Genomic DNA, 12722 nt, shown 5'->3' on the forward strand with positions numbered 1-12722 from the left:
GTCATGTCTAACCAATCTTATAGAGTTTTTCGAGGAAACTACTAGGAAAGTGAATGCAGGTAAGGCAGTGGATGTTGTCTACATGGACTTTAGCAGGGCATTTGACAAGGTCCCACATGGAGGCTTGTCAAAAAGGTTCAGTCGCTCGGCATTCAAGATGAGGTAGTAAATTGGAGTAGACATTGGCTTTGTGGCAAAAGCCAGAGAGTGGAAGCAGATGGTTTACCTCTCTGACTGGAGGCCTGTGACTAGTGGAGTACCGTGGGGATTGGTGCTGGGTTCTTTGTTGTTAGTCATCTATATCAATGATCTGGATGATAATGTGGTAAAGTGGATCAACAAATTTGCAGATGACACCAAGACTGGGGGTGTAGTGAACAGCGAGGAAGATTATCAAAGCTTGGGGTGGGACCTGGACCAGCTGGAAAATGGCAGATGGGATTTAATACAGACAAGTATGAGTTTGCACCGGTAGGACCAGCCAGAGAAGGGCTGACACAGTGAACGGTCGGGCACTGAGGAGTGTGGCAGAACAAAGGGATCTGCCACTATAGGTCTATTATTCATTGAAAGTGGTGTCACAAGTAGATAAGGCCATAAAGAAAGCTTTTGGCACATTGGCCTTCATCAATCAAAGTACTGAGTTTTGGAGATTGGGTGTTATGATGAAGTCATATAAGATGTTGTGCAGGCCTAATTTGGAGTATTGTGTGCAGATTTGGTTGCCTACCTACAGGAAAGATCTAAATAAGGTTGAAAGAGCACAGACAACATTTACAAGGATGTCGCTGGGATTTCTGAACATGTAATACAGTGGCGTAAGTTTTCCCAGTCAGCCAGTGAGATTAAAGGGAGCTGGAAGCACACGAGCACTCCAGATCCCAGATCTGGACTCAGTCCTCCCCATATTCACAAACCTGGTAATCCCAACCAGAGTCACCTACACTACTGCCACAATCCAGGACCCCAACATGGTCACTTTGCTGATGTGAGCTCACACTATGAATCAGAGTTGTCGGAGAACTTGAATGGGAATTTGGGAAGTTCAATAAGCTCACAGGTTACACGGGACAGAACTGATGGTGGTGATGTTGTCATGACAACAGGATGGTGAAGGTCAGAGTGTGACCGGGTAGGGTAAAATCAAACAGAGTTCAGTCTTGGTAGCTCATGGGTAGACACAACATGATAATGTGGGGCTGTTGGTATGTGGTTGCACAGGAGGGCCAAGGATCGGGGGGGGAGGGTGGTGGTGGAACACTTGTCAGGAATGTGGAAGGTGGAAGCACACGTAGATAGACTGGTGGTGAAGGCAGATGGGAAACTTGTTTTCATTAGACAGAACACATGAACACAGGAGCAGGGAGGTGCAAACACAGATGGTGGATCGTGTGGAGTTCTGGTCAGCTCAGTACACTGAATGGAAGAGGAAGCTGAGGGATTACCCAGGACGTAGCCTGGAATGGAGGGATTGAGTTATGAGGAGAGACAAGAGTTGTGGATCCGTTTTCCTCGGAGTGGAGGAGGCCGAGGCAGGCCATGGAGAGGTTTGAGGGAAGAGATCGACTGGGTGAATTTTTCTCGGTGGTTATTGCGTCTAAGACCCAGGGACAAGTATTAACTTCAGGGGTGAAATGGTTACGGGGTTGCAAGGAACATTGTTTTTAACCTGGAAGGATGTTGGAATCAGGAACACAGTGCCAGAGGCGAAGGTGATCACAGTGTTTAAGAAATATCAGGACAAGCTCTCGGGTCAGTGATAAAAGACTACAGACAAAGTCCTGGCCAAGGGAATTAGTGTGTGTCAGTATGGTCGTGGTGGGCCGAATGGCCTGTTTCTGTGGTGCGCGACTATGTGACTTTGAACCCTCAAGATTCAAAATTGTTTAATGTCATTTCCAAGACTCAAGTGTAAATGAGAATGAAATGATTGTTACTCCAGATCCAATGCAGGACAAAAACATGCAATGAGATAAAGAACACAATAATAAAAGCACACAATAAATATAAATATATAAGATAGCTTATGTACAGTACACCGATTGATTGCATGTCCGCAGAGTGATGCTGGGCACAGGAGTGTCTGTACATAAGGTGACTGACAGTCCAGTACATCAGCCTCCAGACTCTTGGATTACTGGACGCTCACTGTGGAACCACAGTGGCAGAGGTAGTGATGGTGGGGTTGTGGAGGGGTGGGTTAGTGGTTGGTGACGTCAGTCAGCTTCACTACTTGAGGAAGGTAATTACCTTTGAGTCTGGTAGTCCTGGTGTGGAAGTTACAAAAAAACTCTTTCAATTAAAAAAAGTATTGAAATAAGATGCTCACCTGATCAAAGATCCCACCCTCTGAGATCAGGAGACCTCTTGCTTCGGTGTTGATGTGTAAAGTGAATTTCAGGTGAGGCATCAGAAGCTGTAATATTAAAGGTTTGAGCACATTTTGAGTAACTTTACCCAAGATAAAGACACAAGCAATGTCATCGGCCATTTCTGCTGCACATTGAGAGGCGGCAAGTCTGCCCCATAATTCAAACACTTTAAGTAAGTGGCTACGGTGTACATTAGTTAACGGGATGTGAGCAAGATCTTCAGCTCATCCTTGTCACTGATGGAACGTCTCACACGCGTGTTTCCATTGCTCGTCTCTGAGGTGCATCACCAGCTTTCGTTAAAGCAGAAGGCAAAAACACACACACACACACACACACACACACACACACACACACACACACACACACACACACACACACACACACACACACACACACACACACACACACACACACACACACACACACACACACACACACACACACACACACACACACACACACACACACACACACACACACACACACACACACACAATTTTCCCGGAGATAAGATGTGAAATACTAATGAGCATTGATTTAAGGTGAGAGGGGGAAGGCAAAAGTAACATTTGCCAGGCAGGTTTTCAAACAACGAATGGTGGGTATCTGGAATGCGCTGGCTGGGGTGGTGGTGGAGGCAGATACAACACAGGTCTTTGCGAAGCCTTCAGACAGGCAGGAGATGGAGGGACATGGACTGGACAAGCAAATGGGATTCGTCAGACATCTGCCACGGTCGGCCGGTTCTTCTTGCACATTCTAATCTCCACACACAACAGAAATCACCGTGGACACCTCTATACGCGGAGGAGATCGAACTCTGGCGAATCCCGGCAATGCTTCTGTCACTGGAAAGGCTCCCCTGTTCAGTACAATAGACCATCTGAAAATACCTTAAAGATCGGGTGTGCGCTCGGAAGCTTCAGGAGGGTGGCGATGCAGAAGACTTCGGCAAACAGATGAGTGTTCAGCAGGTGTGAGACGAGCTGGTGGACCTGTGTATCAGCGTGACGAACCCAGACCTTGGCCAGCAGCCAGTCGTATTTGCTGTCCGTCGGAAGGAAGATGGGGTTCTCTGGACCCGGCTCCTGTTTGAGCTGTCAAACACACAATTTACAGATGATATTTGCTGTGAGCCGAAAGGATTTTGAAGAAAATTGAGGGACAGGGCCAACTGAATCCCTCCGTTAACAGAGCAATGTACACAGATCAGAAACACAAGAGATTCTCAATAGATGCCACCTGACCTGCTGAGTCCTTTCGGCAGTTTGTTGTATTGTGCCTGATTTCCTGCATCTGTTGTTAACAGCTACCCAGGGTGGTGGTGAATCCCAGGTGATTGAGAACCTCATGTCCCACACTGCAGAGTTATGAACTATGTTGAGGTGGTCCCTCCCGAAAAGATGGAGGGAGAGAATTTTACACTCAAAGGGCCAGTTATCATGAGGAAATACAGTCTAAAGAACATTACAGTGGCTAGGTCCCAGAGTCTGATGAGTTATACCCCAGATTATTGAGAGGAAAGAGCTGAGAATGCTGGAGCCTTGATCAAGAGCTCAGAACATGGAATATTCCTGCTGCATGCACCACGTGTCTCTGGTATGGCAGTACCGTGTGCCTTGGCCCATGAAGTGGTGTTGACCTCTACACCTTGACTAAGATCAATCTAATGCTTCCCTCACACATAGCCCTCCGTTTTCCTTTTATCCATGTGTCACCTTGGTGTCCTCTCTGGCCACAGGCAAGATACTGTTGGACTGGTCAGTAGCTAAGGTTGTTCCTATATTTTATAAGGTAACCAGAGATAATCCTGGAAACTATATACCCCTCTAGAGGAAATCTCACATCAGTGGTGGGGAAGTTATTGCAGAGAATTCTTAGGGCTTGGATGTGCCAGCAATTGGAAAAGTGTGGCCTAATTTGGGACAGTCAGCTTGGCTTTGTGCAGGACGAGTTGTGTCTTACTACCTTGATTGGATTTTTGACAAGGTGACGAGGGTGGGTGATGAAGGTGGAGTGTGATGAAGATTGTCTACGTGGATTTTAGTCAGGCCTTTGACAAGGTTCCTCAGGAAAGGCTCATCCAGAAGATTAAGAGTCATGGTATCCACAGTGACTTGACTATTTGGATTCAAAACTGGCTTGTCCACAGAAGACAGAGCGTAGTGATTGATCGGACTTGCAATGACTGGAACTCTGTGAATAGTGGTGCTTTGCAGGGATCCATGCAGGGACCTCTGCTGTTTGAATGTTTATAAGTGATCTGGATGAATATGTTGGTAGGTGATTAGGTTTGCAGATGATCTGAAGATTGGTGTGTTGTAAATAGTGTGTAAGACTGGCAAAGAATACAGCAGCATATAGATCACTTGTAGAGATGTGTGGAGAAAAGGCGGATAGAGTTTAACCCGAGCTAATGTGGAGTATTGCACTTTGCTAGCTCAAATGTGAAGAGCCAGCACAATGTTAATACGAGTGTTGTACAGAGGGGCTTTGGAGTCCAGATCCATAACTCTCTGAAAGTGGCTGCACAGGTTGTTCGGGTGGTAAAGATCTCAGAAGGCATGCTTGCCTTTATTAGTCGAGATACTGAGTTCATGAGTCAGAAAGTTACGTTGCAGGTTGGTAGTGTAGCACAATCACTCACAACACCAGCTTTCACTGATTAGGGTTCGATCACCGTCGTTGTCTAGAAGGAGTTTGTATGTTCACCCCATGACCGTGTGTGTATCCTCCAGGTGCTTTGCTTTCCTCCCACGTTTCAAAGACGCATTTCCAAAGATGTACGGTCAGGGCTATTGAGTAGTGGACATACTATGATGACAACAACTGCGGCCTGCCCAGCACAATCCTCACTGATTTGATTTAACGCAAAAAGATGCATTTCTCTGTATGTTTCGATGTACACTTGACAGATAAAACAAATCTTTGAAAGCTTTATAAAATTCTAGATACATCAGAGTACATAGAACATGGAGCTCTGGAACACACTACTGGCCCTTTGGCCCACAATATTCTGCTAATCCATTAACCTACTCCGAGATCAATCTGTCTCTCCCCTCCCATATAGCCTTGCCTTTTCCCTTCACCGATTAGAGGCTTTGGAGAGGGCACAGTAGAGATTTACAGTGATGCTGCCTGTCTTAGAGCGCATGCACCGTAAGGAGAGGCTGGGCAAATTTAAATTGTTTCCTAAGCAGCGGTGGGGTTGAGGGAAGGCCCGACAGAGGCTTATAAGTTTCTGAGATGCGTTGATTTTTAAGACAGATGGTATCTTTCCACCAGGGTTGAAATGTTCAATCCAAGAAGGCATGCATTTAAGATGAGAGAGTTTAAGTTCAAAGGGGAATTGCGGTTCAATATTTTTAAAGACTGGTGGTCACCTGGAATACACTGTGAGGGGTGGTGGTGGGGTTAAGTATGACAGAGGAGTCTGAGGCTCTTGGATAGGCATATGGAGGTGCAGGAAATGGAGAGATAGGAATATCTTGTGGGCAGAAGGGATTGGCTCAGTAGGGCATTTGATCGAGCTGATGGGAGTGGGTGACTCCTATTAAAACTTTCTAGCAGCAATAATTCCCTTCACTGAAAGATTTGCTGTGCAGCTTCCAGTAACATGATGGGGTGGGCCGTGAGGAAGGAAAGACAGACATCAGGGCTGGAAACTGCAGCGAGTAAGACTGAATGCTTCAGCCAAGTAGGGAACACAGAATTGCTCAGAAGGTCCAGTTTGGAGATCCTACGACAGGAGGCTCTAGTGATTGGGAGGGCCGAGGGTCATCAAGCTTTCTGCAAACTACCTGCTGGGAAACTGGAGTGGCTTCTGTAGGAGGAGAAGTAGTGTTGATGGGGTGGGGTTTGTAAGACCTGGGAGGGGTGAGAAATGGGGATGAGAGAAGTTGGGAGTGAGAGACATGGGAGAGTGACAGGGTGGGTGGGGGCTATAAGAGGTGAGACATACTGTGAAAGATGGTGGGGTGTGAGAGACGAGAGTTGTGTGAAAGACTGATGAGTGGGGATCAGAGACTGGGGTTGTGTGAGGGATGGGGTGGGCGAGAGATAGGGTGTGAGACACAGAAGGGTGACAGACAGGGGGTGCTGATAGATGGGGGAGGGTGATAGACGTGGTGGGGTGTCATAGTTGGGGGAAAAGGTGATAACTGGAGGATGTGACAGACAGGGGATGTGATAGATGGGTGGGTGATGGACATGGGTTGATAGATGGGGGCAGGTGATAGTTGGGGTATGTGCATGATGAGGGGTGTATGCAAGACGGGGGTGAGGGAGAGGGAGGGAGATGGAGGTTGAGGGTGGTGGGAGATGAATGGCGAGTAGCGTGTGAGGGAAAGAGGTGGAGAAGGGAGAATGAGAAAAGGAGAGTTGCAGAGGGAAAGGGAAGAGGAGGATTAGAGTCCATACCTGGATTGCAATGGGAACTAATTCATTTCTTGGATTCAGGTACAAGAGACACATCGGTGCTTCGAGGTATTGCTGATTTGGCTTTGTGTTGGCTGCAATTCCATTCAGTAACACGTAGTCAACGATGAAGATATTGCCATTCTGGAAGAGAACGAGGAACGGTCGCTTCAGTGTCTGTGTAAAGGAATCTTACAAGAGGAGGTATCCTTGACACTCCCTGTCTAATTCTCAAAGTCCTTCAGAGGAAGGCATAACTGGATTTTGTTCAGATCTAACTGCATTGATTCTGCTGTCTGAATGTTATCAGCTCACCCCCGTAATTTTGTGTCATCTGCAAAACTTGGCTAGTTTATTTGTTATCGAAACATAGAAACCTAGAAAGCCTACAACACAATGCAGGCCCTTCGGCCCACAAAGCTGTGCCGAACATGTCATTACTATAGAAATTACCTAGAGCTACCAATAACACTCTATTTTCGCCACATAAACCACCCCCCCAGAACCAGCGATACACCCCCCAATGTCCACAGTCTGGGTCGGACTCTGGGAGGTCTGCCTCTGTGCTGCGGTGCCGGAATCTCGACCGGCTGCGCCACGTCCAAATGGACCGGTTTGAGTCGGTCCACCGTGAAAACCTCCTCTTTCCCCTCAATGTTCAGTACGAATGTGGACCCGTTATGTTCTGACTGCCCCTCGTAGGGCTGCTGTAGTGGTGCCCGATGTCCGCCCCGTCATACAAAAACGAACTTACAGTTTCGCAGGTCTTTGGGTACGCAGGTCGGGTTCTGCCCATGCTGCGAAGTGGGTATAGGGGCCAGGTTACCGAGCCTCTCACGTAGTCTGCCCAGGACTGCTGCGGGTTCTTCCTCTTGCCCCCTTGGGGCTGGTATGAACTCCCCTGGGACGACCAGGGGTGCGCCATACACCAACTCGGCCGACGAGGCGTGCAGATCGTCTTTGGGCGCCGTGCGGATTCCGAGCAGGACCCAGGGAAGCTCGTCCACCCAGTTCGGCCCTTTGAGGCGGGCCACGAGAGCCGACTTTAGGTGACGGTGGAAACGCTCCACTAGTCCGTTCGACTGTGGGTGGTAGGCAGTGGTGTGGTGCAGCTGTGTCCCCAAAAGGCTGGCCATAGCTGACCACAGGCTGGAGGTGAACTGGGCGCCTCTGTCGGAGGTAATGTGGGCCGGTACCCCAAAGCGAGATACCCAGGTGGCAATCAGTGCCTGGGCGCAAGATTCAGAGGTGGTGTCCGTGAGCGGGATCGCCTCTGGCCATCTTGTGAATCGGTCCACGATAGTCAGGAGGTGCCGCGCTCCTCGCGACACTGGCAGGGGGCCCACGATATCCACATGAATGTGGTTGAAACGCCGGCGGGTGGGGTGGAACTGCTGCAGCAGAGCTTTGGTGTGCCGCTGCACCTTGGCTGTTTGGCAGTGTATGCACGTCTTGGTCCATTCACTGACCTGCTTGCGGAGTCTGTGCCAAATGAACCTGCTGGAGACCATCCGGATGGTTGACCTGATGGAGGGGTGTGCTAAGTTGTGAATGGAGTCGAAAACGCGCCGCAGCCGGGACGACGGGACAGGGTTGGCCGGTGGTGACGTCACAGAGTAGGGTCCTCTCACCTGGGCCTACGGGGAGGTCCTGGAGCTGCAAACCAGAGACTGCAGTCCTGTAACTAGGGATCTCCTCGTCTGCCTGCTGCGCCTCCGCCAGCGCTTCATAGTCTACCCCCTGGGACAGGGCCTGGATGTTAGGGCGGAAGAGGGCATCTGCCAAGACATTGTCCTTTCCCGAGACATGCCGGACATCCTTCGTGTATTCGGAGATGAAGGACAGATGTCGCTGCTGGCGGGACGACCAGGGGTCGGATGCCTTCGTGAACGCGAAGGTAAGTGGTTTGTGGTCCGTGAACGCGGTGAAGGGCCTTCCTTCTAAGAAGTACCTGAAATGCCGGATTGCCAGGTATAGCGCCAACAGTTCCCAGTCGAAAGCACTGTATTTGAGCTCGGGTGGTCGCAGGTGTTTGCTGAAAAACACCAGGGGTTGCCAGTGACCCTCGATGAGTTGTTCCAGCACTCCACCAACTGCCGTGTTGGATGCGTCCACTGTGAGGGCGGTAGGGACGTCCATTCTGGGGTGCACTAGCATCGTGGCGTTTGCCAAGGCTTCTTTGGTTTTAATGAAAGCGGTGGCGGACTCCTCGTCCCAGGTAATGTCCTTGACCTTACCGGACATCAGGGCGAACAGGGGGCATATGATTCGGGCAGCTGAAGGGAGGAAGCGGTGGTAGAAATTTACCATACCCACGAATTCTTGAAGGCCTTTGATTGTGTCGGGTCGGGGTAAATGGCGGACTGCGTCTACCTTGGCGGGCAGAGGGGTTGCCCCATCTTTAGTAATCCTGTGGCCCAGGAAGTCGATGGTGTCGAGCCCGAACTGGCATTTGGCCGGGTTGATTGTCAGGCCATATTCACTCAGTTGGGCGTAGAGTTGACGGAGGTGGGACAGATGCTCCTGACGACTGCTGCTGGCTATGAGGATGTCGTCCAAATAGATGAAAGCGAAGTCCAGGTCGCATCCCACCGCGTCCATTAACCGCTGAAACGTCCTTGCTGCATTCTTTAGGCCGAACGGCATGCAGAGGAACTCGAAAAGGCCGAACGGGGTGATGAGTGCTGTTTTGGGGATGTCGTCAGGATGCATCAGGATTTGATGGTATCCTCGGACGAGGTCTACCTTGGAGAAGATCCGTGCGCCGTGCAGGTTTGCTGCAAAGTTCTGAATGTGCGGCACAGGGTAGCGGTCTGGTGTTGTAGCCTCGTTCAGCCTGTGGTAGTCGCCGCATGGTCTCCAGCCCCCTGTCGCTTTGGGCACCATGTGCAGGGGGGAGGCCCATGGGCTGTCGGACCGCCATATGATCCCCAATTCCTCCACCCTCTTGAACTCCTCCTTTGGCAGTCGGAGCTTATCCGGGGGAAGCCTTCGAGCACAGGGGTGGAGGGGTGGTCCCTGTGTCGGGATGTGGTGCTGTACGCCGTGTCTGGGCATGGCTGCCGTGAACTGCGGTGCCAGAACCGATGGGAAATCCACCAGGTGAAGTCGTTGTCGGACATCGTGATGGAGTCCAGGTGTGGGGCCGGCAACTGGGCTTCTCCCAGGGAGAACGTTTGAAAGGTCTCGGCGTGAACCAGTCTCTTCCTGGGCAGGTCGACCAGTAGGCTGTGCGCTCGCAAAAAATCCGCTCCCAGGAGCGGTTGGGCTACGGCGGCCAGAGTGAAGTCCCACGTGAACTGGCCGGAGCTGAACTGTAGCTGCACCGTACGAGTGCCATAGGTCCTTACTGTGCTGCCGTTCGCGGCCCTCAGGGTGGGACCCGGTGCCCTGTTGCGGGTGTCGTAACTCGTCGGAGGTAAGATGCTGATCTCGGCTCCGGTGTCGACCAAAAAGCGGCGTCCCGACTGCTTGTCCCACACATACAGGAAGCTATCCCGATGGCCAGCCGCCGTAGCCATCAGTGGCGGCTGGCCCTGGTGTTTCCCGGGAACTTGCAGGGCGGGCTACAGCGGCGGGCTTCTGCGCCCCACGCTGGTGGTAGAAACACCATTGTTCATTGGTCTCCTCACCCCTCCCCCTGGGGTTAGCGGGCTCTGTGGCCGGGCCTGGTCTGGTTTGCTGCTGGGAGCGTGGCCTGGTGATCTGTGCGATGGACGCCCCACTCTCCTTCTTGGCTTTCCACAGCACTTCCGCCCGGGCCGCCACCTTCCGGGGGTCGCTGAAATCCGCGACGGACAGCAGCAGGTGAATGTCCTCGGGCAGCTGCTCCAGGAATGCCTGCTCAAACATGAGGCAGGGCTTGTGTCCTCCCGCCAGGGAGAGCATCTCGTTCATCAAAGCCGACGGCGGCTTGTCTCCCAAACCATCCAGGTGCAGTAAGCGGGCAGCTCGTTCGCGCTGTGAGAGTCCGAAAGTCCTTATGAGCAGGGCTTTGAATTCTGTGTATTTGCCATCCTCTGGGGGAGACTGTATGAACTCCTCAACCTGGGCCGCTGTCTCCTGGTCGAGGGAGCGCACCATGTAGTAGTAACGTGTGGCATCCGAGGTTATCTGCCGAATGTGGAATTGGGCTTCTGCTTGCTGGAACCGTAGGTGAGGTCGCAGCGTCCAGAAGCTTGGCAGTTTTAACGAAATTGCATGAACAGATGCGGCGTCGTTCATCTTCGGCCCAAATATCATTTGGGCCGTCGGGGTCACCAGCTGTAGCGGTGTGCTACACGCAGCGCTGAAGTAACCACACGTAGTCGGTGAGCTGCAGTTGCAAAAGAGATTTATTCAAACTTTGCGGCCTCGCTTTAAAGCCTTCCTGATCCCGCCCTCCCTGGGCGGGAATACTGTAGGGGGCACGTATTCACAGTCCCGTCCGGCGCGCGGGCTTTTCCCCTTGCTGGTGAAGCAGACTTGGCACCCTCTTTGGGACCGGCCTCTATGCCGGTGCGCGCCACTTTGTGAGCCGGTTCGAATGCGCTGGGAAGTGGGTCACCACACCCTCTCATGTCAGCCATTTCAGCCCTGGGAAAAGGCCTCTGACTATCCACACGATCAATGTCTCGTCATCTTATACACCTCTATCAGGTCACCTCTCATCCTTTGTTGCTCCCAGGAGAAAAGATTAAGATTAGTCAACTTATTCTCATAACGCATGCTCCCCAATCCAGGAAACATCTTTGTAAATCTCCTCTGCACCCTTTATATGGTTTCCACATCCTTCCTGTAGTGAGGCAACCAGAACTGAGCACAGTACTCCAAGTGGGGTCTGACCAAGGTCCTATATAGCTACAACATTACCTCTCGGCTCCTAAACTCAATCCCATGATTGATGAAGGCCAATGCACCGTATGCGTTCTTAACCACAGAGTCAACCTACGCAGCATCTTTGAGTGTCCTATGGACTTGTAACCAAGATCCCTCTGATCCTCCACACTGCAAAGAGTCTTACCATTAATACTATATTCTGCCATCATATTTGACCTACCAAAATAAACCACCTCACACTTACCTGGGTTGAACTCCATCTGCCACTTCTCAGCCCAGCTTTACATCCTATCGATATTGCACTGTAACCTCTGACAACCCTCCACAATACCCCCGACATTCGTGTCATCAGCAAATTTACTAACTCATCCCTCCACTTCCTTATCTAGGTCATTTATAAAAATCACGAAGATTAAGGGTCCCAGAACAGATCCTTGGGGCACACCACTGGTCACTGACCTCCAATCAGAATATGACCCTTCTACAACCACTCTTTGCCTTCTGTGGGCAAGTCAATTCTGGATCTACAAAGCAATGTCACTGTGGATTCAATGCCTCCTTACTTTCTCAATAAGCCTTGCATGGAGTACCTTATCAAATGCCTTGCTGAAATCCATATATACGACATCTATGGTTTTACCTTCATCAATGTGTTTAGTCACATCCTGAAAAAATTCAAACAGGCTTGTATGACTTTGACAAAGCCATGCTGACTATTCCTAATCATATTATGCCTCTCCAAATGTTCACAAATCCTGCCTCTCAGGATCTTTTCCATCAACTTACATCAACTGAAGAAAGACTCACTAGTCTATAATTTCCTCTATCTCTACTCCCTTTCTTGAATAATGGAACAACATCCACAACCCTCCAATCCTCCACAACCTCTCCCGTCCCCATTGATGATGCAAAGATCATCGCCAGAGACTCAGCAATCACCTCCCTTGCCTTCCACATTAGCCTGGGGTACATCTCGTCCAGTCCCAGTGACTTATCCAACTTGATGTTTTCCAAAATCTCCAGAACATCCTATTTCTTAATATCTATATGCTCAAGCTTTTCGGTCTGCTGTAAGTCATCCTTACATTTGCCAAGATCCTTTTCTGTAGTGAG

General features: G+C 50.4%; 1 protein-coding gene across 1 annotated transcript in view; it reads right to left on the bottom strand.

Moving 5' to 3' along the window:
• The window catches only part of LOC140729827 (polyunsaturated fatty acid 5-lipoxygenase-like), a 56313-nt gene that overhangs the window by 9673 nt on the left and 33918 nt on the right, over positions 1-12722 (bottom strand). The window contains exons 7-9 of the mRNA XM_073050039.1: positions 6795-6935; positions 3269-3472; positions 2330-2416 (exon numbers count right to left, since the gene is read on the bottom strand). Coding sequence (XP_072906140.1) covers positions 2330-2416; positions 3269-3472; positions 6795-6935 — 432 coding nt within the window. The remainder of the gene's footprint in view (positions 1-2329; positions 2417-3268; positions 3473-6794; positions 6936-12722) is intronic.

Source organism: Hemitrygon akajei, chromosome 6 (genome assembly GCF_048418815.1).
Source record: "Hemitrygon akajei chromosome 6, sHemAka1.3, whole genome shotgun sequence".
Taxonomy (NCBI): Eukaryota; Metazoa; Chordata; class Chondrichthyes; order Myliobatiformes; family Dasyatidae; genus Hemitrygon; species Hemitrygon akajei.